General features: G+C 51.3%; 1 protein-coding gene across 4 annotated transcripts in view; it reads left to right on the top strand.

Annotated features, from left to right (window-relative positions):
• The window catches only part of Adcy3 (adenylate cyclase 3), a 96480-nt gene that overhangs the window by 63407 nt on the left and 10429 nt on the right, over positions 1 to 22644 (top strand). For all 4 annotated transcript variants that reach the window (XM_070025137.1, XM_070025136.1, XM_070025134.1 and 1 more), the window contains 9 exons: positions 10894 to 11024; positions 11534 to 11645; positions 11790 to 11917; positions 13873 to 14031; positions 15678 to 15855; positions 17280 to 17408; positions 18754 to 18896; positions 19000 to 19161; positions 22421 to 22508. In XM_070025137.1, the coding sequence (XP_069881238.1) occupies positions 10894 to 11024; positions 11534 to 11645; positions 11790 to 11917; positions 13873 to 14031; positions 15678 to 15855; positions 17280 to 17408; positions 18754 to 18896; positions 19000 to 19161; positions 22421 to 22508 (1230 nt within the window). The remainder of the gene's footprint in view (positions 1 to 10893; positions 11025 to 11533; positions 11646 to 11789; positions 11918 to 13872; positions 14032 to 15677; positions 15856 to 17279; positions 17409 to 18753; positions 18897 to 18999; positions 19162 to 22420; positions 22509 to 22644) is intronic.

Below are 22644 nucleotides of genomic sequence, written 5' to 3'. Positions count from 1 at the left end.
GGCTGGCTCCCCGGTCCCAGGCTCACAGAGCCCTCTCTTTTCTCCAGCCAGATCCCAGGCCCTCCGACCTCCTCAGATGCCTGGACTCGGGCTGTTCACCTCGTGCTCACTGCCTGTGAAGGCTGAGGTGCTGTCTCCTTCCTGCAGAGCAGGGGGGACATTGAGTCTCTGATCTGGGGGAACAGGTCAAGAGGCTTGTTGAAGTAACCACTTTGTGCTATGAATTCATTTAAAAACTAATAGCAGTCGGGGGTGGGTGGCTCACACCTGTAATCCTAGCTACTCAGGAGGCTGAGATCTAAGGATCATGGTTCGAAGTCAGCCTGGGCAGAAAAGTCCCTGTGAGACCGGAAGTGGCACTGTGGCTCAAGTGGTAGAGCACTAACTTTGAGTACAAAGAGGCTCAGGGATAGCACCCAGGTCCTGAGTTCAAGCACCACAACTGACAAAAAAATAGCAAAGCCGGGCGTTGGTGGCTCAAGCCTATAATCCTAGCTGAGATCTGAGGATGGAGATTTGGAGGCAGGAAAGTCTGTGAGCTGCTTATCTCCACTGTACTACCAAAAAGCCAGACATGGAGCTGTGGCTCTAGGGGTAGAGCACTAGACCTGAGCAATATAAACCGACCAAGCTCAGGGACAGCCCCAGGCCTTGAGTTCAAGCCCCATTTGCACAAACAAACAACAACAAAAACCCTCATAGCAACTTAAACACTCCAGTGTTGATACACCGTGTCTCCTGTCTGCTGTCCCACAGTTGGTTTTAAGGACTAAGGTAGAGATTGTCACCTCATCCCTTTTGAATGCCATCGTGGTCACTGTGGAGTGAAATCTGTATGAACCGCCTGACCTGCATACATATTCCATCCACAGTCCATAAATGCATGATTTGACACATTGGTCAAATAAGAGGCCTAAGGGAGCTCCTATTATTCAGGCAAAGAGCAATGGTTGCAGGGCCCAGTGCTTGCCGAGGGTGATAGGGGTCTTAGCATCCTAGCCCCCTAGTCAGGGAACTTTGCTTTGCCACCAGATCCTTTAGTGGTCACAAGACCACTCCTCCTCCCTCTGCCAAGATCTTTTAGCTTTAAAAAGGTCTCTTCAGCTGGGCACCAGTGGCTCACGCCTGTAATCCTAGCTACTCAGGAGGCTGAGATCTGAGGATCACACTTCAAAGCCAGCCCAGGCAGGAAAGTCTGTGAGATTTATCTCCAATTAAACACCAGAAAACCAGAAGTGGCGCTGTGGATCAAGCGGCAGAGCTCTAACCTTGAGCTGAAGAGCCAAGGGCCAGTGCCCAGGCCCAGAGTTCAAGCCCCACAACTGACCAAAAAAAAAAAAAAAATCTCTTCAGCAAAGTGGCCTTTGGAAGTCTTCCTATCTAGCTCCTTGGCCTCACTAGAACTTACTTTTTGGAGGCCCAGGCCATCTGATAAACAGTGGCTTCCAGGTAAGAAAATACCATTTTCCACTAGGTCAGTCTTCCAGGCACAGTGTGGATAAAAAGGTACAGACGGGGAAAGGGAAAGGTAGAATCTTGGTACACCTGAATCAGGTCTGCAGGAATAGATACTCATAAGTAAAGCACATTAGTCATTACACCCCAGTACATTTAACAAGGAGAAACAACATGAAAAGCTCTGACACTGACCACAAAGCTTCATGGAATGTTGGCAGTTTCACTATTACATATAGTCCATGTCTTCATTCAGTTAATATGTTGATTGAATATAGTTTATGTAAATCAGTATATCAAACTGGTGCATAACGAATAATGATGCTCCATGAATATTGCTCATAGTATTTGAGAGTTCCAAATGCCAAGAGTTTTAAAGGTCTAGTTTTCAATTCCTCTTGGAAAAAGTCACACATCAATGATGAAACTGGGAGACAGTGAGGGAAGGGGTGACACTGTCTGAAAAGAAATGTACTCTACCTGACTTATTACTGTAACCCCATTGTTTTAAAAACAATGATGAAAATAAAGAGTAAGGAGCAAGGAAGAATAAATAGTTAAGTTTCCGTTCCTGACAATGCTGATGGCAGTTAGTTCTCTGAGACCTGGTGAGCTGTGGCGCCTCCTAGCTGTTTGGGGCTGCAGCCATTTCAGCTTTTAAATGAATTCCACTGGCTTGGTGTTCCACAGTGTCTGCTTTGGCTTTGTCTGCTTTGGCAGTATGGCTCAGGCCGTCATCTTAGTAGGATCTTCCAAAATGTTGCTCCCTGGCCGGGTGCCCGTGGCTCATGCCTGTCATCCTAGCTGCTCAGAAGACTGAGATCTGAGGATCATGGTTCAAAGTCAACCCAGACAGGAAAGTCCACGAGACTCTTATCTCCATTGAGCTACAGAATAATGATGATGATGCCACCCTGCTAGCCACACTGAGTGGAGAAGCCTCAAGTCCTGCGCGTCGAGCAGCCTTGGCACTGCCCCTCTGGGTAGCCAGTGACTCAGCACAGGTTCCGCCCCCCTCTTGTGCCACTGGACACTGGACACTGTCTCCTGGACATCCCCAAGCAGGCTGGGAAGTCTGGAGCCAGCCCAAGGGACCCCCCAGAGCCTCCCTCTCTGAGAAATCTGGCAGTTACAGAGAAGTCAGGGTCAGGGTTAGGATCACAGCTGGAGACAGCAGGTCGTTCCATGGTTATTTTATTTTGAGTGTTTTAAGGGTAAGAGCTGCAACTTTGAAAATACTACATTTTCTCTTAATTCTATCCCTCAAGATAAACTGCCCTTTTCTTTTTTTTGTAGGTCATGGGGCTTGAACTCTGGGCCTGAACGCTGTCCCTGAGCTCTTCAGCTCAAGGCTAGTGCTCTACCACTTGAGCCACAGTGACACTTCCGGCTTTTTTCTTTTTGTTTATGTGGTGCTGAGGAATCGACCCCAGGGCCTCATGCATGCAAGGCAAGCGCTCTACCACTGAGCCACCTTCCCAGCCCCCATGATCATGTTTTTATGGTGGAAAAATGTCAATGTAGGGTTAGCCAGCCACCACACAACCAGGAGTCAGGAGTCAGTTGTACCTACACCTTCCCTTCTGTCAGCCTGCTTGGGGTGTTGGTCTTGGCCACAGGAACAAGGCCAGAGAACCTGTCACAGCCTGTTTGATTTGGTTCTTGTCAACTTTGACATCCTTGGTGAACACAAGTGTGTTGTCTTCTGTCTTGTTTGTGGTGGACTCTGGTCAGGGCATCTGCTGATGGCATACTGGTCAAGCCTGTTTCTCCTGGGCTGTCATTTTGGTGGGCTGCCTCTGCCCACCTGTCTTGGGCCACAGGAAGGTGGATGAACAGATGATACAGAGGGTGTGTGTGTGTGTGTGTCTGTGTGTCTGTGTGTCTGTGTGTCTGTGTGTGTGTGCTTTTTCACATCACATCATCTTGTTGGCCTCTGCCCACCTGTCTTGGGCCAGAGGAAGGTGGATAAACAGATGATACAGAGGGTGTGTGTGTGTGTGTGTGTGTGTGTGTGTGTGTGTGTGTGTGTGTGTGTGTGTGTGTGTGTGTGTGTGTGTGTGTGTGTGTGTGTGTGTGTGTGTGTGTGTGTGTGTGTGTGTGTGTGTGTGTGTGCGCGCGCTTTTTCACATCATCTTGTTGGCCTTCAAAGTCTTTGTTTTAAGGAGGGGCAGGAACTTCCTTCCTTGCTCTCAGATCCATCTTGGTGAAAAGGGCCATTGTGGTCATGTTTAAGGTTACTTAATCCTCCGCACCCAGGGGTGCATCTCCATGAGCTCAGCCATCCACTGGGCATTTGGCAAGCTTTTCTCACAAATGTTATTTATTATTCCGATGCAGATCTTCTTGCACATATATCTTTTTTTAAAAAAATTATTTCCTTTGGATAAATTCCCAGAAGAGTCATTAATAGGTCAAAGTCTTGGAACATTCTTAGAATTCCTGCAACATATAGCACATAACTGGTATTTTTGGAAAAGGAAGCATTTCCTCTATTCTAGAATGTCTAAACTACATCCATCAGGTCTGGGTTGCTTAGGGTAACCCCCAGCCCCTTCACCCCTGCATGCATTGTGGGAACCACTAGGTTGGTAGAGAGAGATCTGAACCCAGCCTCCTTCTTGCCCCTGAAACATAAAGTGATGGGATTTTTTTTTTATTTACTTACTTTTTGAAAAACAGGGTCTGGTTATGCAGCCTTGAACTCTGTTTTTCTTTTCTTTACATTTTTTAGGTCTGAGACAGGGACTTGAACTCTGTACCTTCTGTTTTCACTCATTGGCTGGTGTTCGAACAGCTGAGCCACTCCTCACAGTCTTGCCTCTGCTTCTTCACAGGTGCTGAAATTGTAGGTTTCTGCCATCATGCCTTCTGGGGTGTGAGTCTTTCAAATGAACCCCAAGAATGGCTTGCAGGGATTTTCTGTGTACACATAAGTGGTTTTCTAGAATATCCATATCTAATATCTCACACCCAAAAGAGAGGCCAGGATCCAGAAAAGAGTTTAGAATCTTTGAAATACAAAAACAAACTAAGTCTTTACCAGCATAAAGGTAGTAACAAAGTAAGTATAAATGAGAAGAAAGGAACAGCACACATGGGAGAGGCTAGGAAAGAGATATATCATGAGGTGATATTAAAGGGTTTGAGTAGGGAGGGGTGTTCTGAGAGCGTGATATCAGGAGCAGAGCATGTCAAGGAGAGCTACAGAGAAAAGACAATAGTCCCACCTGTCTACATCCAAGGGCCTACTGAAGAAAGCAGTTGGAGGTGGACCAGGAAGGCAGGTAGGGCCACAGTAAAGTCTGAGATGCCTGCAGAGGCAGGGGGAATACAGCAGGATGCTGGGCACAGGTTTCACAGAAGGCTGGCAAGCTCATGTTAGAAACATGCCCTCCGAGAACCATTAGAGTCACAACAATAGACACGACAATACATAATTGTCTCAGCAAAGCAAAATTTACTTCTGTGCAAAAGGGTACTTCTGCACATCAGTCAAAAATCTGGCAAACAAGCACACAGAACAGGCAGTCTGCTCCAATATTTATCACTAATGTAGTAGGCCCTGCCCCTCTGCTCAGATTGGTTGAGCTCAGGTTCACAATCTGCTCATAATTGGCTAGTTTGCTTGGGTAAAATGTATTTACATAAAGTGATTTAGAAATAAGATTAACAGTTCACAAGTAATCTTAAAATATACCCACACCCTCTTCTATTTCCTGAACAGTCTGGGGTGTGTCATAATTCCACCTTGAAAAGAACCCAGTTTAAGACAAAAACCTTACATTTCAAAAATCCTTTTTTAGCCCAAAGCAGTTTCTCTTTTCCTTAACAAAAGCCAAGCCACCAGGACAAAGCAGGAATCTTTAAGTACTTACACTTTGATAAAAAAAAAAAAAGAAAGACAGTTCTTCTCACAGTTTAGATGTGTTGTAGAAAGTGGATTGGAGGGGCTGGGAAGGTGGCTCAGTGGTGGAGCGCTTGCCTTGCATGCCTGAGGCCCTGGGTTTGATTCCTCAGCACCACATAAGCAAAAAGAAAAAAAGCAGGAAGTGGCGCTGTGGCTCAGGTGGTAGAGCACTAGCCTTGAGCTGAAGAGCTAAGAGACAGCGCCCAGGCCCAGAGTTCAGACCCCACGACTGGACCACCCCTCCCCCCCAAAAAAGAAAGAAAGTGAATTGTAGAGAAGAAGCAGGTGGGGACTTGGGGAGGTCTGTACAGGGCTGTCTCAAGAACCCCAGGCATATACCTTCTTGCTAGAGCACTGGCCAAGCACTTGGGTTCTATCCTGGGTTAGTTACTGCAGAGAAACCATTTTACACGGGTAAGATTAGTTTTGGCTCATGGGTTCAGAGGTTCTAGTCCATGATTGGTAGTCTCTTGTTTCTGGGCTCTGGTACATCATGATAGAAGGGGGCAAAGAGGAGAGATTTCTACCTTGTGGCAGCCAGGAAACACAGAGGACAGGGCCAGAGCAAGATATATCTGTCAACATGTATCCTTAGACACCTATTTCCTCCTCTGCCTCCTGATAGGCAGATGGTAGGCACTGATGAAGTGCCTTGGTACAGTTACACCCCACTGGCGCCACCAGTGTGGGCACCAAGCCTTTAACACATGAGTCTTTTAGAGGAACACTTCAGATCCAAACCACACCATTCTCCCCCTGGCTCTTCTGTCCCTCTTGTAATACTGCACTTAGTTCATTTCTCTTCTTTTTCTTTCTTTCTTTTTTTTTTTTTTTTTTTTGGTTGGTCGTGGGGCTTGAACTCTGGGCCTGAACACTGTCCCTGAGCTCTTCAGTTCAAGATGAGTGCTCTACCACTTAAGCCACAGCACCACTTCCGGTTTTCTGGTGGTTAATTGGAGATAAGAATCTCATGGACTTTCCTTGCCCAGGCTTTGAACCTTGATCCTCAGATCTCAGCTTCCTGAGTAGCTATGATTACAGGTGTGAGCACCAGCTTCGGGCTTCTTAGTTCATTTCCTCAAAGTCTTAACAGTTTTAACATGGTTCAAAAGTTCAAGCCCTTAATCTCCTCTGTGACACAGGGTTAAACTCTTGGCTATGAATCCCATCACAAAAGGGAGGAATGGGAGGATAGAAAAGAATGGTGGGACCAAAGCAAGGCCCAAACCAAGCAGGATGCTGTAGATGTACGTCTGACAACATCTAGGATGCATGGTGGTGGCTTGTGAGCTCCAAAGTCTTGTGCAGGCCCTGCTTCCTGCAGGCCCACGTGACTCCTCTCGGACTGCCTCTGCTCACTGCCTGCAGCTGTCCTCTGCCAGCATTTCATGTTCTCACCATCTCCAGCTTCCCTGGGTCTCCACTGCAGCCGAGGCTGCTGCTTCACAACTTTACACATGACCCTGTTAGGGGCTGCTTGCAGGATACTGACCTGGTCATAGTTTTTCTGGTCTCCAAGGTGTTCCTTTGAAATCTGTGTGGAAGCCTGCATGATCTCACAACTTGAATTTTTCATGCCTGCAAAACCAGCATTGTATGAACAACACCAAGGTTGGCTGTCAACTTGAGCAGTAGCTAGGCACCTTTGGACCTTGGCTGCAGTGATTTTTTTTTTTTTTGGTCAGTTCTGGGCACTGTCCCTGAGCTTCTTTTGCTCAAGGCTAGCACTCAACCACTTGAGCCACAACTTCACTTCTGGCTTTTTCTGTTTATGTGATAAGCCACTAGCTCCTGGCTTTGGCTTCTTTTTAACAGTCCCCGTCTGTTTAATAACTATAGTTTACTTGAGCCAATTGTACATGTACTTTTCTGCAAACTACAAATTTTTCAAATCTTATTGCTCTGTTGCTTACTTTTAGTTCTCACTGTTAAGTCTGGCTGAAAACAGCCAGTATGATCCATACCACAGCTTGAATACTGACTACTTAAAAATTTCCCCTGCCCGTTTCATTAGTCTGTCACCTTTCAAGCTTGCTCTCCTACAAAGTCTCAGGACACAGACAAAATATAGACAAGTTCTTTGCTACAAGGTAACATAGATGGCCTCCAGGTCCAATTCCTTATAGAGTTTTTCTATCTGCCGGGAGTCTCGGGAGCTCATTTCTTTTCACATTGCTGTTGGTCGTCTGGTCTACTGAGCTTCCACTGGAATTGCCCATTAAACCTGGCTTGTTGTATTCTAGAACTTCTGTAGTCCATTCCTACAAACTTTTCCAAAGTCCTCTTGCCAACTACTTTCCCAAGGCCTCTGAACCACATACATGGTTATGTAGTCACAGCCATGATTTTACTTCTCTAGCACCAATTTTCTGTGTTAGCTTTTCATCACTGTGAAAAATACCCGAGAAAGGCAATTTAAAAGGAGGAGAGATAGGTTGTGGCTTACAATTTCAGAGGTTTTAGCCCATAGTTGTTTGACTCGATTGCTTTGGGCTGGAAGCAGGGCAGAATATCATGGAGGAGGCATGTAAAGCAAAGGCCACTCACCTCATAGCAGCCAGGAAGCAGAGGAAACGGAAAGGGGGCAGGAACAAGATACCCTTCAAAAGCATGCCTATTGGCCCACTTCCTGGGGAAATCCTACTTCCTAAAGGCCTACCTATAAAGTTAATGCCCTGATAATCTAGTCACTTTTCAAAAGTGCCACTGGTGGGGAGCAAGTCTTCAACCATGAGCCTTTTTGTTGGGGGGGCGGGGTTATTTCATATCCAAGCCACCACACATCCCTAGCATTCGGGCTAGGGGGGAGGGGGAGAGTGGAGTCCTCACAGTTAGCTGAGTATTCAGCTACCTCTCTCCCTCCGACTTCCACTTACATGACCTTTACTGCCCCACACCTGCCTGCCCCGCCTACTTCTCATTGCTTAAGATCCATTCATCCTGCCCTCTGAGTGTATCTACTTATTTAAAACTGCCTTGTTATCAAAATGACTTAGGGCAGCTTTTGTATGAACTGTTTTGAGGTTAAGGATGAGGTTTCTGCTAAGCACACAAGTAAATCTAAAACAGTAGTCTTCATTTACAGGCACAGCTCCTTTCTTATTATCGCTAAGATGGATATTTATGATTGTCTGCCTTCAGAGCTCCTAGATCATTCTTGAACATTATCATGGAAATATATAATGTAAAATTGAACATCCCTACCGTCTCCCCGCAAAGAAGAGCCTGGCACTGGCACAGGCTTTCCAAAGCATTGTGATTAGGCTCCAGGGCTGCCCTGATTGGTGTTTCTGCTGCTACCTTTGTGCTCTGCTACTTGACAGCCTTAGAGCCCAGACCTGGCTGGAGGAGGCAGCATCTGGAGGGAAAGTGGGTCTGTGGGCGGGGCATGCAGCTCTGCATAAGACTAGAATGGATGCTGGTGTCCTGGAGCTTCCAAAGAACTTTTGTGAAGGGCAGGAAAGGCCTGAACACATGGGCCCTGGCTGCTGGGGTTGTAGCCTGCAGGCTGGCAGGGAGACTCGCATAGCTCTGGGACCTTCCCAGACCGGTGTCCTCCATCCCCTCCCTGCTCTCATCCCTGGCACAATTCCCTGCTCCTTACCTGCTCCTCTCCATCTTCTTACCACCTGCTCTGCTAAGCTGCAGGGCTCCCTGGGGACAGCACTGGTGGAGCCAGGGCTGGGCGCTGTGGGGTTATTTTGGCTTCTCATTCCTGAGCTGTAATGATGCCATAGCAAAGTGGGTAGTTTAGTATTGTCCCGGGGCTAGAACTCAAGGCCTGGGTGCTGTCTTTGAACTTTTTGTTTCCTCAAAGCTATAATGCTGTGCCACTTGAGCCACAGTTCTACTTTTGGCTTTTTTTTTTTAATGTTTAATTGGAGATAAGGCTGCCCAGGCTGGCCTCACACTGAGATCCTCAGATCTCAGGCTCTTGAGTAGCTATTACCAGCATGAGCCACCAGCTCGTGGCAACTGTCGCAAGGTTTTTAACCACGAAAGAGATTGCTGTAAAAACAGAAGATAATGACTGAACTGTCATCAGACACTTCAGGCCAGCAGCAGGCCCCAGTTCTTGGATTTCTGACCACCCTGGGAGCAAACATCTCTGGTGGGCTGCACTGTGGACACAGAGCTGCTGATAGCCTGGTTTTTTCAGCAGCCCATTGTGTGGCAGCTGAGTCACCGGGACCTCTTTCGCCACGAGGGGGCGGTGTTGCCTGTCATCCTCTGGCTCTTGCTACCTCACCTGTGCCAATCTGTAACTCTAGCCTCCTGTTGGCCCTTGGCAGTTGCTTCCCAGGCCGCCTCAGCTTCGGTACCCAGCCTACACACCTTTACCTCGTTACATCTTCACCATTAGCCACATTTCTCTTGCCCCTTGATCTTCCACAACTTCCATCCTAGGGAACCTCAGTCTGGTTCAGTTCAGTTCAGTTCTCCTTTAACTCGGTCCCCCACCCCCCATTGTCCTGCACCACTGGCTGTTAGCACCTTTCTCCACCAGGGGGAGCAAGCGCAGCGTTTTGCACTCCCATTTCCCCTGCCCACCTCCTTCTCATTTCTGTCTACTGGGTGTCAGCAGGAGCTGCGGCACAGCCCCCTCACCTCTGCATCAAGGGCATGACCACGTGCCCCACCTCCCCTCGCACACATCTGTTTCTCCTCCGGGTTCCACATTTCATCCACCCAGATGCCTAAGCTACAGACTTTTTTTTTTTTTTCTGGAAAGAACCAGTAAATATTTTGGTTCTGTGGGCCATATGGTCTCCGTCGTAACCGCTCAACTCTTGTTGGAGTGTACAGAGACCACATGTAAACAAATGTGTGTGGCCGGGTGCCAAAGAAACTTCACTTATGAAAACAGGCAGCAGCAAGGATCTGGCCCACGGGTCACTGCTTGCTGACCCCTGATCTATACCCAGTGCTTGGGAAGCATTCCTGTTTCTGTTTCCACTGAAACATCTGGTAGTTTCTGGGTGTTTCTTCCCTCAGCATCTTGGCTTCAAGAGTTGCCATGCCCCCACCTGTAGGAAGACTCCTAGTGTTCCTATGCTCGCCTCATGTTTTTGACCCCTCTGTCTCCCCTGCACAGTGCTCTCTCTGGTCATGGCAGTGTCACACCACCCTGCACCAGCGGTAGTGACCTGTGTCTCCCGGGCTTTGCATCACTGAGGCCTCAGTTGGGCCTGAATGGGAGATGGCTCTGTGAAATGACACCGGTGGCTCTGGGAAGGGGACCCAGCAGTGAGGGCTCAGGGATGGCTGCACTTCTTGTAGAAAGAGGAGGCTGAGCTAGGGTTTCTTTGTGGAATTTGTGACACCTGTCCGTGTTTTGAGGGACAGTCAGGATACTGAGCCCTGTCAGCAGGAAGCCCCGGGCCTGTGCCGCTGTACATCTGCGTGGCCTCTCGCAAAAGCCTGCCTGGCTTCTGGCCAGCACCCACCACCAGTTCTCCCCAGCAGTATCTGAACTTGGCCCCAGGGCTACGGGGCCAGCATCCTCCAACCCTGTCCCCCTCTCCCAGGAGAACCTCATGCTTTCAATCCTGCCCAAGCACGTGGCCGATGAGATGTTGAAGGACATGAAGAAGGACGAGAGCCAGAAGGACCAGCAACAGTTCAACACCATGTACATGTACCGCCATGAGAACGTCAGGTGCGCAGGTGCATGGGCTCAGGCCCCAGCAGCAGGGTCCACCAGGGAGGGACACGTCCTCATGTGACCTGCCACACGTCATGGGCTTTGGTTTTCCCTGGGGTTAGAGGCAAGGCCGTCCTGTGGTGTGCACCTCGGCTCCCCGGAGCTCCTCGGCCATGCAGGAGCCACAAGGCAAGACTTGGAACCCACTCTGGGGTAAGCATTACCTCAGTGGGAGCCCGGCCATCCAGAGCCAGCTGTGGCACTGGAACCAGGACCCCTGATTCTACAAAGCAGTATGTGTTCTGCTGGGGGCAGAGATAGGACGATTGCAGTGGTCTCTATGCAGGACCTGGTAGGGAAGGTCCGTAAGGGGATGTCTGCAGGAGTCAGCTATGGCGTCAGAACCCTGCCAGTGCCAGGGTCTCACTGCCCTGAGGGCTGGGCAGGCGCTGGTGGTGGATCTGGGGTGGGGGTGGGGTGCACTGGGGCCTCACTGTCCATGGCTTCCTCTTCCCCCATTCCAGCATCCTCTTCGCTGACATCGTGGGCTTCACCCAGCTGTCTTCTGCCTGCAGTGCCCAGGAGCTCGTGAAGCTTCTTAATGAGCTCTTTGCCCGTTTTGACAAGCTGGCGGCCGTAAGTACCAGCCCGCCGGCTCTCCCATCGCAGCCCCAGCCCTTCCCACCTGTCCTTCCTCCTCCCGCCCTGCCCTGCCCTTCCGCATGACGAGAAGGGGCTAGAAGAGGGGCTAGGAGCAGGGGCCACTCTCTGCCCTTTCAGAAATACCACCAGCTGCGGATCAAGATCCTGGGCGACTGCTACTACTGCATCTGCGGCCTGCCTGACTACCGCGAGGACCACGCCGTCTGCTCCATCCTCATGGGGCTCGCCATGGTTGAGGCGATCTCGTAAGCCAGCGCCCTGGGGAGGGGAGGGCAGGGCTCCCGGGCACACATCCTGGAAATGGATCGGCAGGCCCTGTGTGGGGCTGGCCGGACCCCATCAAGGCCTCTTGGGATGCCTGTACATGGCCAGGGAGAGATGGCGCAGCCTTGCAGCCTTCAGCCAAAGCCGTCCCACCCCCTCACATTTTCTACCCCCGCCCCCAGGTCCTGTTTCTTTTCTTATCTCTCCTCCCCTCCCTCGCCTCCCCTCCCCTCTCCTCTCCTCTCCTCTCTACTTCTTTTTGGTCGATCGTGGGGCTTGAACTCTGGGCCTGGGTTTAGTCCCTAAGCTCTTTTGCTCAAGGCCAGCACTCTACCACTTGAGCCGCAGGGCCACTTCGGTTTTCGGGTGATTAATTGGAGATAAGAATCTCACAGACTTTCCTTCCCAGGCTGGCTTTGAACTGAGATCCTCAGATCTCAGCCTCCTGAGTAGCTAGGATTCCAGGCGTGAGCCCCTGGTGCCTGGCTCTTGATTCTTTCTTTCACTATTTTCTCATCTTAATATCCTACTCCCTTACCAGAAGATGGGTTCAGGGTTTTCCCTCCTGATTCCCAATGATGTAGCTTTGAGGTTTCCTGCTATGGGCTCTCACACAGCCTCTGCGGCTGTGCTACCCCAGCTGTGCCACTTGACCGTGCCACCCCCTGGGTTTGAAGGGGATGCGCACCCCTCCTCCCCTTCCCCTTGTACTTACGCTTAGCCTGGGCCTGGAGGCCCTTTGGAAGGTGGATCCTCCAGTGGACTTGTGTCCAGGTAGCCTGGGGAGAGACCACACACAAGGTGGAGAGGACAGCTTTCCTGGGGAGGGACCTGGGCTCTCCATCACTCTTCATTTGCCTGTGTGTGTGTGTGTGTGTGTGTGTGTGTGTGTGTGTGTGTGTGTGTGTGTGTGTGTGTGTGTGTGTGTGTGTGTGTGTGTGTGTGTGTGTGTGTGTGTGTACTTGAACTCGGGGCCTCATGTTCTTGCTCGACTTGCTGGCCTTTTGTGTGTGTGTCTGTACTGGGGCTTGGACTCAAGAGTTTTGTACTCTGCATTTTTTTAAAAATTCAAGCCTGGTGCTCTACTACTTGAGCCACAACTCCACTTTCAGATTTTTGCTATTGGATAGAAGCCTCTTGTGGATTTGTTGGCTTGGGCTGGCTTTGAACTGTGATCTTTTGATCTGAGTCTCCTGAGTAGCTAGGATTACAGGCATGAACCATCAAGTGCTGGCTTCAGTTTGGCATTGTGATGGTTAATTGGAGATGGAATCTCAGACTGTTTTGCCTAGGCTGGCTTTAAACTGCAATCGTCCAGGTCTCCGCCTCCTGAGTAGCTGGGATTACAGGTGTGAGCCACTGGTACTAGGCAAGTCTACATTCTTAACCATGTGGGTTAAAATCTTCCTAGTACTGACGGCTTGGAGCTGCCTTTACTCCCCCCAACTATGGGAGGCGGGGTGCAGTAAGTATTCAGGATTAGAAGCTTCAGGCTTTAATCCTTCACCCCAATATGCACATGTGTGCATTTTTTTATTCCTGGAACTCTAAAGCAAAGATATTAATAGCAATTTTAGTCAGTTCTGCCTTGGCAGTGCCCAGATCACATTGGGCACATAGTAGATAGTCAGGAAAACATGATTTACATAATTGGAGGAGAGAAATAAGAGGATTCTCAGAGGAAGAGTCACTGTGTCCTCAGTCATACCTCTGGCCTATGATCGCTGAATCCAGACTGGGCCCTGCCCTGTGTAGCCAGTGCCAGTCACTCAGCCCTGATGCAAGAGAAAGCGGTGCAGCAGGTGGCACCCCCTTCCCCCCGCAACACACACGTACCAATGGGAGGAAGGCTGCAGAGCTTCTCTTCCAGGGAAAGGGCCGCTGTCCACCCCTGAAGGCCACACCCCAATGCCACTTCCTCGTGTGTGCCTGGCAGGTATGTGCGGGAGAAGACCAAGACTGGGGTTGACATGCGCGTGGGCGTGCACACAGGCACGGTGCTGGGCGGCGTCCTGGGACAAAAGCGCTGGCAGTACGACGTGTGGTCCACCGACGTCACTGTGGCCAACAAGATGGAGGCTGGCGGCATCCCAGGGTAAGTGGGCCTGCCATGTGGTTGGGGTGAGGACCACAGAGGGGATAGCTCATCCACCCCCGGGGCTGCGGCCCTAAAGAAGGGCCAGGGGCAATGATCTTCTCCTGTCTCTGCCATGGGGATGGCTGCCCAGAGACCTCCCTTAGGGCCATTACTACTGAAGTCACAGACCAGGTTTTCCAAAGAATCTGGGCAGGGAAGCAGGCCCGGGCTGCACTTTGCAACTCACTATTTCCCACCAAATCTTAGCCAAGCTTTTCCGTATAAGTAGCCATTCTGCAGGCCCTGCCCTAGGGTTGGGGTGGATGGCAGCTGGAGGTGCCCAGCCTGGCCACTGAATCAGGGCCTCCCTGGAGGCCCATTCCTGTATTTTTCTAGGAGACTCTTAGCAGGATTTGGTTGCTGCTGTTTTTTGGTGGTACTGGGGTTTGAAATCAGAGCCTCACACTCTGATTGCTTGCCTGGGGCTCTGCTACATGAGTCATGCCTCCAGCCATGGTTTTTGCTGTTTGTTTTGGAAGTTGAGTTTCAGAGACTTTTTTGTTTCTTTTTGCCCAGACTGGCTTTAAATCGATCCCTCAGATCTCAGCCTTCTGAAGAGCTAGGATTACAAGTGTGAGCCACCTGTGCTGACACAGCAGGGATTTTTTTTTTTTCTGCTGACCAGGGTTCTAGATTTTATTTTAAACCTTTTTTTTCCCTACATTTATGTATTTTTAAATTTTCATTTAATTTGTGTTCTAATAAGGTGATGTATAGAGGGGTTACAGTTACATGTCAGGTCTTTTTGGAGAATGCCACCCTTCCCTCCCTCTCTCCCAGTGTCTTCCTCCCATCCCTACCCACAAGCTGTATAGTTAATTTTCAACATGGTGTCTAGTGAGCGCCACTGACAGCACAGCAGGGATTTTTTAAAATAATTTTTTTATTGATGTCAAGTGATGATATAAATTTCACAGTATTGTGGGGTAGTGATATTTAGTTAAAGTCACAAACACATTTTAACCTTCATGGGACAAATTGTCTTTATCATGGTCTGGAAGGTTTATGAGTTCTCTAAGCTTTGACAATACAACAGTTCCTTCCTCGTCGTTGAGTGATGTGTACATTTCTTTCCTTTTGCTTAGTCACAGCAGGGGTTTTAAGGTGGGAATAATCAAACTCTTCATCGTGGGGTTCAGAATCAGCTTTAACATTCAGAATTTTACCTGCTCCTCTCGACATTCCAGGAGGAAAATGTATTGGCCTGAACTCTGGGCCTGGGTGCTGTCCCTCAGCTCTTCAGCTCAAGGCTAGCACTCTACCACTTGAGCAACAGCACCACTTCTGGCTTTGTTCATTTTGCTTATGTGGTGCTGAGGAATCGAACTCAGGGCCTCATGCATGCAAGGCAAGCGCTCTACCACTGAGCCACCTTCCCAGCCCTGTATTTTTTTATTCTAAGGATCCAGTGCTGAGGTTCAGGGGGAGCAGGTGCCATGGCTGTCCACGCAGCTAGTTAACGCCGGCCTAGAACCAGTGGTCCCTGTCTCATCCGCCCCAGAGACGCAGGCTGCGCAGCAGCCTGTGTGCATGCAGCAGGTGCTAGCTGTCCCTGGTGGGCCAAGGCTGCCTGTGGTGCGTGCTCAGAGCCTCTTGTCATCCAGGCGCGTGCACATCTCCCAGAGCACGATGGATTGCCTGAAAGGGGAGTTCGATGTGGAGCCTGGCGATGGGGGCAGCCGCTGTGACTACCTGGATGAGAAGGGCATTGAAACCTACCTCATCATTGCCTCTAAGCCAGAGGTGAAGAAAACAGCTGCCCAGAATGGCCTCAATGGCTCGGTGAGTTCCCAGTAGAGAGGTGGGATTTATTTTTTAAAGATCAGTTTACTAGGCTTGGTGGTTCATACCTGTAATCTCAGCTCTTGGGAGGCTGAGGCAGGAGGATCAAGAGTTTGAGGCCAACCTGCACTGCATAGAGATAACTATTGTAGAAGGATTGGCAAGTCTTGGTGGCTGACCACAAGAGACAAGGGGCTTACTGGTGTGAGAATGATTCTAAAACAGTGCTGGTGGCTCACGCCTGTAATCCTAGCTATTCAAGAGGCTGAGATCTGAGGATTTCGGTTCCAAGCCAGCTGGGGCAGGAAAGTCCATGAGACTCTTATCTCCAATCGACCACCAGAAAACCCCCACAAAAACTGGAAGTAGAGCTGTGGCTCAAGTGATAGAGCACTAGCTTTGAGCTAAAAAGCTAAGGGACAGTGCCCAGGCCCTGAGTTCAAGCCCTAGGACCAGTACACAAAACTCTAGATTCTGCAGAGCTGTAGTCCAGTGGTAGTGCCCCGTCAGAGGGAAGAAGATTTCAGGGAGAAAGTGCTGTTCAAGATAGGCTGGAATGAGAGATGAAGGCGATGGCAGTGCATCCTGGGACAGCATCCTGGGCCAGGCCACTTGGCATGGCTTGGCCTCCAGGGGGAGGAGTGCGGTCCGTTGGGGCTCACCTGAGGAGGGGCAGCGGCGGTCTGGGAGGTTTCTTCAGTGGGAAATGAAGAGGAAAGGGACAGACACAGAGCTATCCTGTGGCCTTGGACGAGGTCTCCCACCTTCCCCTGCCTGCTCCTTCTACTCCAGCACCCCTGGATCCTGGTCACATCCTCAGGGCACAGCCTGCCCAGGGCCTTTGCACTGGCTGGTCATTTTCCTGGCATTTTCCTCTCCTCTGATTTGTTTCTTCAGTTGTGAACTGAGATGTCATCTCCACACTGCTACCCCTCCCCATGATGTCCCTCTTTATGACTGGCCTCCCCACCAACCCCTAGAGCCTCTTTCCTTCTTTCAACTTCTACAGATTGCTTATTTGCCTTCTCTAATCTTGCTGATGTCAACCCTCATTAGGAGACTGTGAGCTCCAAAAAGTCAGGCCATTTTGTCTGTACTCAGCATATACTAATGGAATGAATGAAGTGTTGCCCTGTTGCAGTATTTAAGTCGCTGGATCAAGGAAAAATACCAATCCCGGGTTTGCAGAGGCTGCTTGGACTCAGGAGGAGGAGTTGGAGAAATCAGGTCTAGACTTCGAACACTTTTAGTTGCAGAAATGATAGATTTGAAAACTGAGCGTTGTAGGGAGGAATTGCATCGTGAACTTTCTAGGCCAACAAGGCTTCTACAAATCTTGTAGGAAAATTCTAGAGCAATAGCAAAGCCGAGGCTGGGCCTCGGGCAGTGTAGGAGGTTCTCATGGTGGTTCTTTTCTACCGTAGGCCCTGCCAAATGGGGCGCCAGCTTCCTCAAAGCCCACCTCTCCTGCCCTCATCGAGACCAAGGAGCGCAATGGGAGCGGCCCGGCCAGCGGCTCCACCTCGGACGAGCCCGAGGAGCAGGAGGCCCAGGTGAGTCCGGCCAAGGGCGCGGAGGGTACAGGAGAGCCAGCATGGGCAGGGGCGGGCAGCAGAGCAGTTAAGTTCCTACAGTGGGGCCATCGCACCAGTGGGAGGTGTGGCCTGTAGCCCCAACGCTGCTCCTTTTTGATCATGGACAGTGACACTTGCCGAGTGTCGCTGGGTCACCAGTGCCCTGGGGCAGAGGTAGGAAGATCTGAAGAAGCTTTGTCCAGCTCGGGTGGCCTGAAATTCTGTTGACTGGAGATCGGAGAGGGCATCTGTGGAAGATTCTGGATCTGGGCCTGGTTGGGGGTGGGACTGGGTTGCCGTGGCTCGCTGTTTCTGTGCTCAAAGCCTGCTGGATCAGCACTGGCGTGGACACTGCCGGTCACTCCTCTTTTCTCACGTGTGGCCCTGGAGGAGGAGGTCTCTGCCTTGCCCTGGTGGCTGAAGGCTGGGGGGCAGCAGTCTTAAGACCCCAGGGTCCCAAGAGGGGGCTGCAGCGGCAGCAGACAGGGCTTGATGAAGCGGGTGCCTGCCATCTGGTACCTTCTTGAAAGACGGAAGCTGGACTGAGCACGCGGAGACAACTGGCAGCTGGGACTGCCACGTCCTAAGCAAAGCCAGCGTCCCTGTGATCGGGTGCTCAGGGTGCCCAAACAGGCCTTCACTTCATTTTACCAAGGAGAGAAATGGGGCTCCGGACCACGGATTATCCAGGGTCAGACTCAGCCAGTGGCAGTGGAGACAGGACTTGACCCGGCCCACGGCTTGGACAGCCTGGCCAGCCGTCCTTTGGACCCGTGGCTGTGGGGTCCCCAGTCTGGAATCACGGTTTTGGAGTTGACACTTCCTTTTTTTTTCTGTGCCAGACAAAAAGAAAGAAAAAAAAAGGGGGGGGGGCAATGGCTACCCCAGCTCCGCCACCCCTCCCGCTAGCCGCCGGCTTCTTTCCCATTGCTTCCTGCTCAGACCTTCCTCCCTGACAGACATGACTTCGCTGCTTCTTAAGCCCAAGGGCAGGGGATGTTGACTTAGGGCTTCGTGTGACATGCACCCCTCCCAGCCGCAGGGTGTTCTGGGACTGTGTTCAGTTGAGCACGTGTATGGGACTCGGGGTCTCCTGCTTAGAGGCAGGAGGCCGCACCCCACCCCTTCCCACTGGCACCGCAGTTTCTGGGGGGCTCAGGAAGCCAGGCAGCCTGACCTCTGGGTGTGGGCTCCATGCACGATGGATCCATGTGGAAGTGTTGGGTTTAGAGTGAAGGAACTGGGTCCTCCTCTGTCCTGTCTCGCCTGCCTCCCCTCCAGTCTCCTATACCCCACTGACGCTGCCTCCCTTCCTGGCTTACAGGCTGACAACCCCTCGTTCCCCAACCCCCGCCGCAGGCTGCGCCTCCAGGACCTGGCGGACCGCGTGGTAGACGCATCCGAGGACGAGCATGAGCTCAATCAGCTGCTCAACGAGGCGCTGCTGGAGCGAGAGTCCGCCCAGGTGTAAGTGGCCCCGCCGGGGTGCTGGCCGCAGCCACTCAGGCCCCTCTGAGGCACAGCCCTGCCCTGGTGGCATCTGTGGCTCACGGAGCTGGCTTCCACGCAGAGTGAAGAAGAGAAACACCTTCCTCCTGACCATGCGCTTCATGGACCCAGAGATGGAGACCCGCTACTCGGTGGAGAAGGAGAAGCAGAGCGGGGCCGCCTTCAGCTGCTCCTGCGTGGTCCTGCTGTGCACGGCGCTGGTGGAGATCCTCATCGACCCCTGGTGAGGACGGAGCCGGGGAGGCAGGGGCACCCCAGGCCGGAGGAGGGAGAAAGGCAAAGCCACAGCAGTGTGAGGGGGTGGGCACCTTGGTTGGTGCCTGATGTGGGGTGCAGGCCTCACTTCCGCTTCCGTGTTCCCTTCCTCCGGGTGTCAGAGTAGCAAACCAGAATGGGCATCTCAACAGGGCCAAGAAAACTGGGGACAGATGGATCCAAGAGGACAGAGGACTTGGCCTTGTGGGTCCTAGGAGAGCTAGAGATAAGGGACCTTGAACTTAGTCACCAAGGCCAACCTGCCTTACCTGGAGCATGTCAGGAAAGCCAGATTTTAGAGGTCCAGATGCAGACTGAAGTCCTCAGCAGCAGGTCCTCTTTGGGCCCAGTCACTGCCCAGTTCTGGAAGGATGATAGCCGCTCTCACAGCTGCAGGGAACCAGGCAGCAGCCCATCCGTGCTGGGTCCCCACCGCAGAGGCCTGCAAGGATCTGGGTGTTGTAGAGAGGCTTGGTCCGAGCCTCACCATCTTAGGTTCTGTATGGGAGGACCTAAAAAGCCCCAAGAGTACCAGTTTGCTCCCCTGACATATAAAGATGATGAGTCACTTATGTAGCAAATACTTGTGTCCTGGCTGCATGGAATGTTCCTAGAAGAAGACAGGCATGCATATTGAAATACCGGCAGTCTGCATGCAGGTAGTAAGTACTATGGATGAAATGTAAAGAGAGTCGAGAGTGTTGGTGGGGAGCTCTGTTTCCTTTGCACCTATTGTAGGATGCTGAGAGCGGAGCTTACTGACAAGGTGAGGGGTGAGAAGCCAGCCCTCTGCTCTCCGGGGACCCCTGACTCAAGCACAGATGCCAGGGCAGCAGGGGCTGGGCCTGGAAGCTGGGCGTCCTAGGGAATGATAGGAAGTGAGTAGGGAGTTAGGGCCTTAGAGACTGTGGCAGGGAACAGCACGCACACCCCAAACAGGAGGCCCTGAAAGATGGCAGGTATGCCACGTGGCAATTTGAGCCATTAGAGAAGATGATGGGCAGCTAGTTTCTATGTTTTGGAGGCAGCTGACCGAATTCACTGAGAGATGATTATGGGTGGTGGCAAAGTCAAGGATGTTTCCAAGGCCCGCGCGCGCGCGCTCGCGTGTGTGTGTGTGTGTGTGTGTGTGTGTGTGTGTGTGTGTGTGTGTGTGTGTTCGTGGAGCTTGAACTCTGGGTGTGTGTGTGTGTGTGTGTTCGTGGAGCTTGAACTCTGGGTGTGTGTGTGTGGTCGTGGAGCTTGAACTCTGGGCCTGGGCACTGTCCCTGAGCTCCTCAGCTCAGAGCTATAGCGCTCTACCACTTGAGCCACAGTGCACACTTCCAGATTTCTCTGCTTATGTGGTGCTGAGGAATTAAACCCAGGGTTTCTTGCATGCGAGGCAAGCACTCTACCACTGAGCCACCTTCCCAGCCCTCTCCATGGCTTTTGATAAAACCAGCTGGCAAGATGGAGCTGCCAATCACCAAGACAGAGGCTGTAGGAAAAGGAACATTGGAGACACAACAATCAGGAGTTTGGTTTGGGCCATGTTAAGTTTGCGATGTATGTGAGACACTGTCCAAGAGGCCGCTGGGTACACAATTGGGCTTGGAGAGAGGAGGGAGCCGCAGATGCAGACTTGGGAGTCATACCCATCAGACCTCACTGAGAGCATGAGACTGGCTTAGGCCACCATGCTAGAGGGCGGGCAGAAGGAGAAGTGGGTCAGGGCCTGAGCAGGGCACAACAGTGTGTAGATATCTATACATGGTTCATTGTGTAAAGCAGCAGCAGGGGTCAGGTGTCTAGTGTTCATGCCTATTTCTTTTTTGTTTTTTTTTGTGGGTTTTTTTTTTTTGTTTTGTTTTGGTCAGTCCTGGGGGCTGATTCTGGGCTTGAGACACTGTCCCTCAGCTCTTCAGCTCAAGACTAACGCTCTACCACTTGAGCCACAGTACCACTTTTGGTTATTTCTGCCTATGGGGTGCTGAGGAATCCAACCCAGGGCCTCATACATGTGAGGCAAACACTCTACCACTGAGCCATTTTCCCAGCCCCCTGCCTATTATCCTAGTTACTTAGGAGGCTGAGATCTGAGGATCACAGCTCAAAACCAGCCTACTTAGATTTTTTTTAAATCCCCAGTTAACTAGCAAAAAGCCAGAAATGGAAATGTGACTCAAGTGATAGAGTACCAGCTTTGAGTGAAATAGCTGAGCGAGCTTGAGGTCCTGAGTTCAAGTCTGTATGGGTTCCACTATGGACTTCTGCTTGCCATCTTTCAGCGGCCTCCTGTTTGGGGTATGGGCGCTGTTCCCTGCCACACTTTCTAAGGTCCTAACTCTCTAGGACACCCGGATCCCAGGCCCAGCCCCTGTTGCCCTGGCATCTCTGCTTGAGTCAGGGGACCCTGGAGAGCAGAGAGGCTTGCTTCTCACCCCTCATCTCTCTCACACAACACACTTACACACACACACACACACACACAACCAGCAGGACTGAAAAGGTCTTGAAAACCAAGCGAGGAAATGTGTCAAGAGTTAGTTAACTTTGGGGCTGGGAAGGTGGCTCAGTGGTAGAGCGCTAGGCTTGCATGCATGAGGCCCTGGGTTCCATTCCTCCACCACATAAGCAGAAAAAACCAGAAGGGACATTGTAGTTCAAGTGGTAGAGTGCTAGACTTGAGCTGAAGAGCTGAGGGACAGCGCCCAAGCCCAGAGTTCAGGCCCCACAACCACCACCAACAACAAAAAAAAGAGTTAACTTCGACTCGCCCTGAGTTAGCTCTTGGCCAGAGCATCCTTCCCCATGGAAGGATGAGTTGGCATGGGAACAGGTGGGGAGCTGGAGATGGCAGCCTTGCCCGCGGTAAGTGGCCTGAGCTAGATGGGGAAGGAAGGAGTCTGCCGCGGCCCTGGGCGGTCAGGGTAACTTGGCGGCACTCTGCAGAATGTCTGCACTCATTCTACACCAGGTTTTCCTCCCAGCCGCAGCAGACACTCATTCCTGAGAATTTTCTCCCAAGCTTGCCTGGGCTATTTCCATGGCATCCATGACCCTCTCTTCTGAGAAGTGTCCCAGTGGACAGCCCCTGTCCACGTTCCCAGGCTCTGCATGGAGAGGGCTCCTAGTCTCGTTCTGCCAGCAGCACCAATTCCCTGGTGGCTCATGGGACTTCGCAGGCCCAGGCTTGTGCCATGCTTGCCCCTTGACACTACCCAGCCATCTTCTCTCTCCCACAGGCTGATGACCAACTACGTGACTTTTGTGGTTGGGGAGATTCTGCTCCTCATCCTGACCATCTGCTCGCTGGCTGCCATCTTTCCTCGGGTAAGAGGCAGTTTTCTGTTGGGCTCAGAAGCTTCTGGAAGGCTTCTCATGAAAGTCCTGCCAGGTTCTCGTGTGGAGATGCTCAGCCACTTACCCATCCATTCATCATTCCCCATCAGCACCCACTGTGGGGTGG

Source organism: Dipodomys merriami, unplaced genomic scaffold (genome assembly GCF_024711535.1).
Source record: "Dipodomys merriami isolate MVZ:Mamm:240054 unplaced genomic scaffold, mDipMer1.0.p SCAF_17, whole genome shotgun sequence".
Classification (NCBI taxonomy): domain Eukaryota; kingdom Metazoa; phylum Chordata; class Mammalia; order Rodentia; family Heteromyidae; genus Dipodomys; species Dipodomys merriami.
The sequence above is the reverse complement of the archived record's forward strand: the minus strand, read 5'-3'. Positions and strand labels throughout refer to the sequence as shown.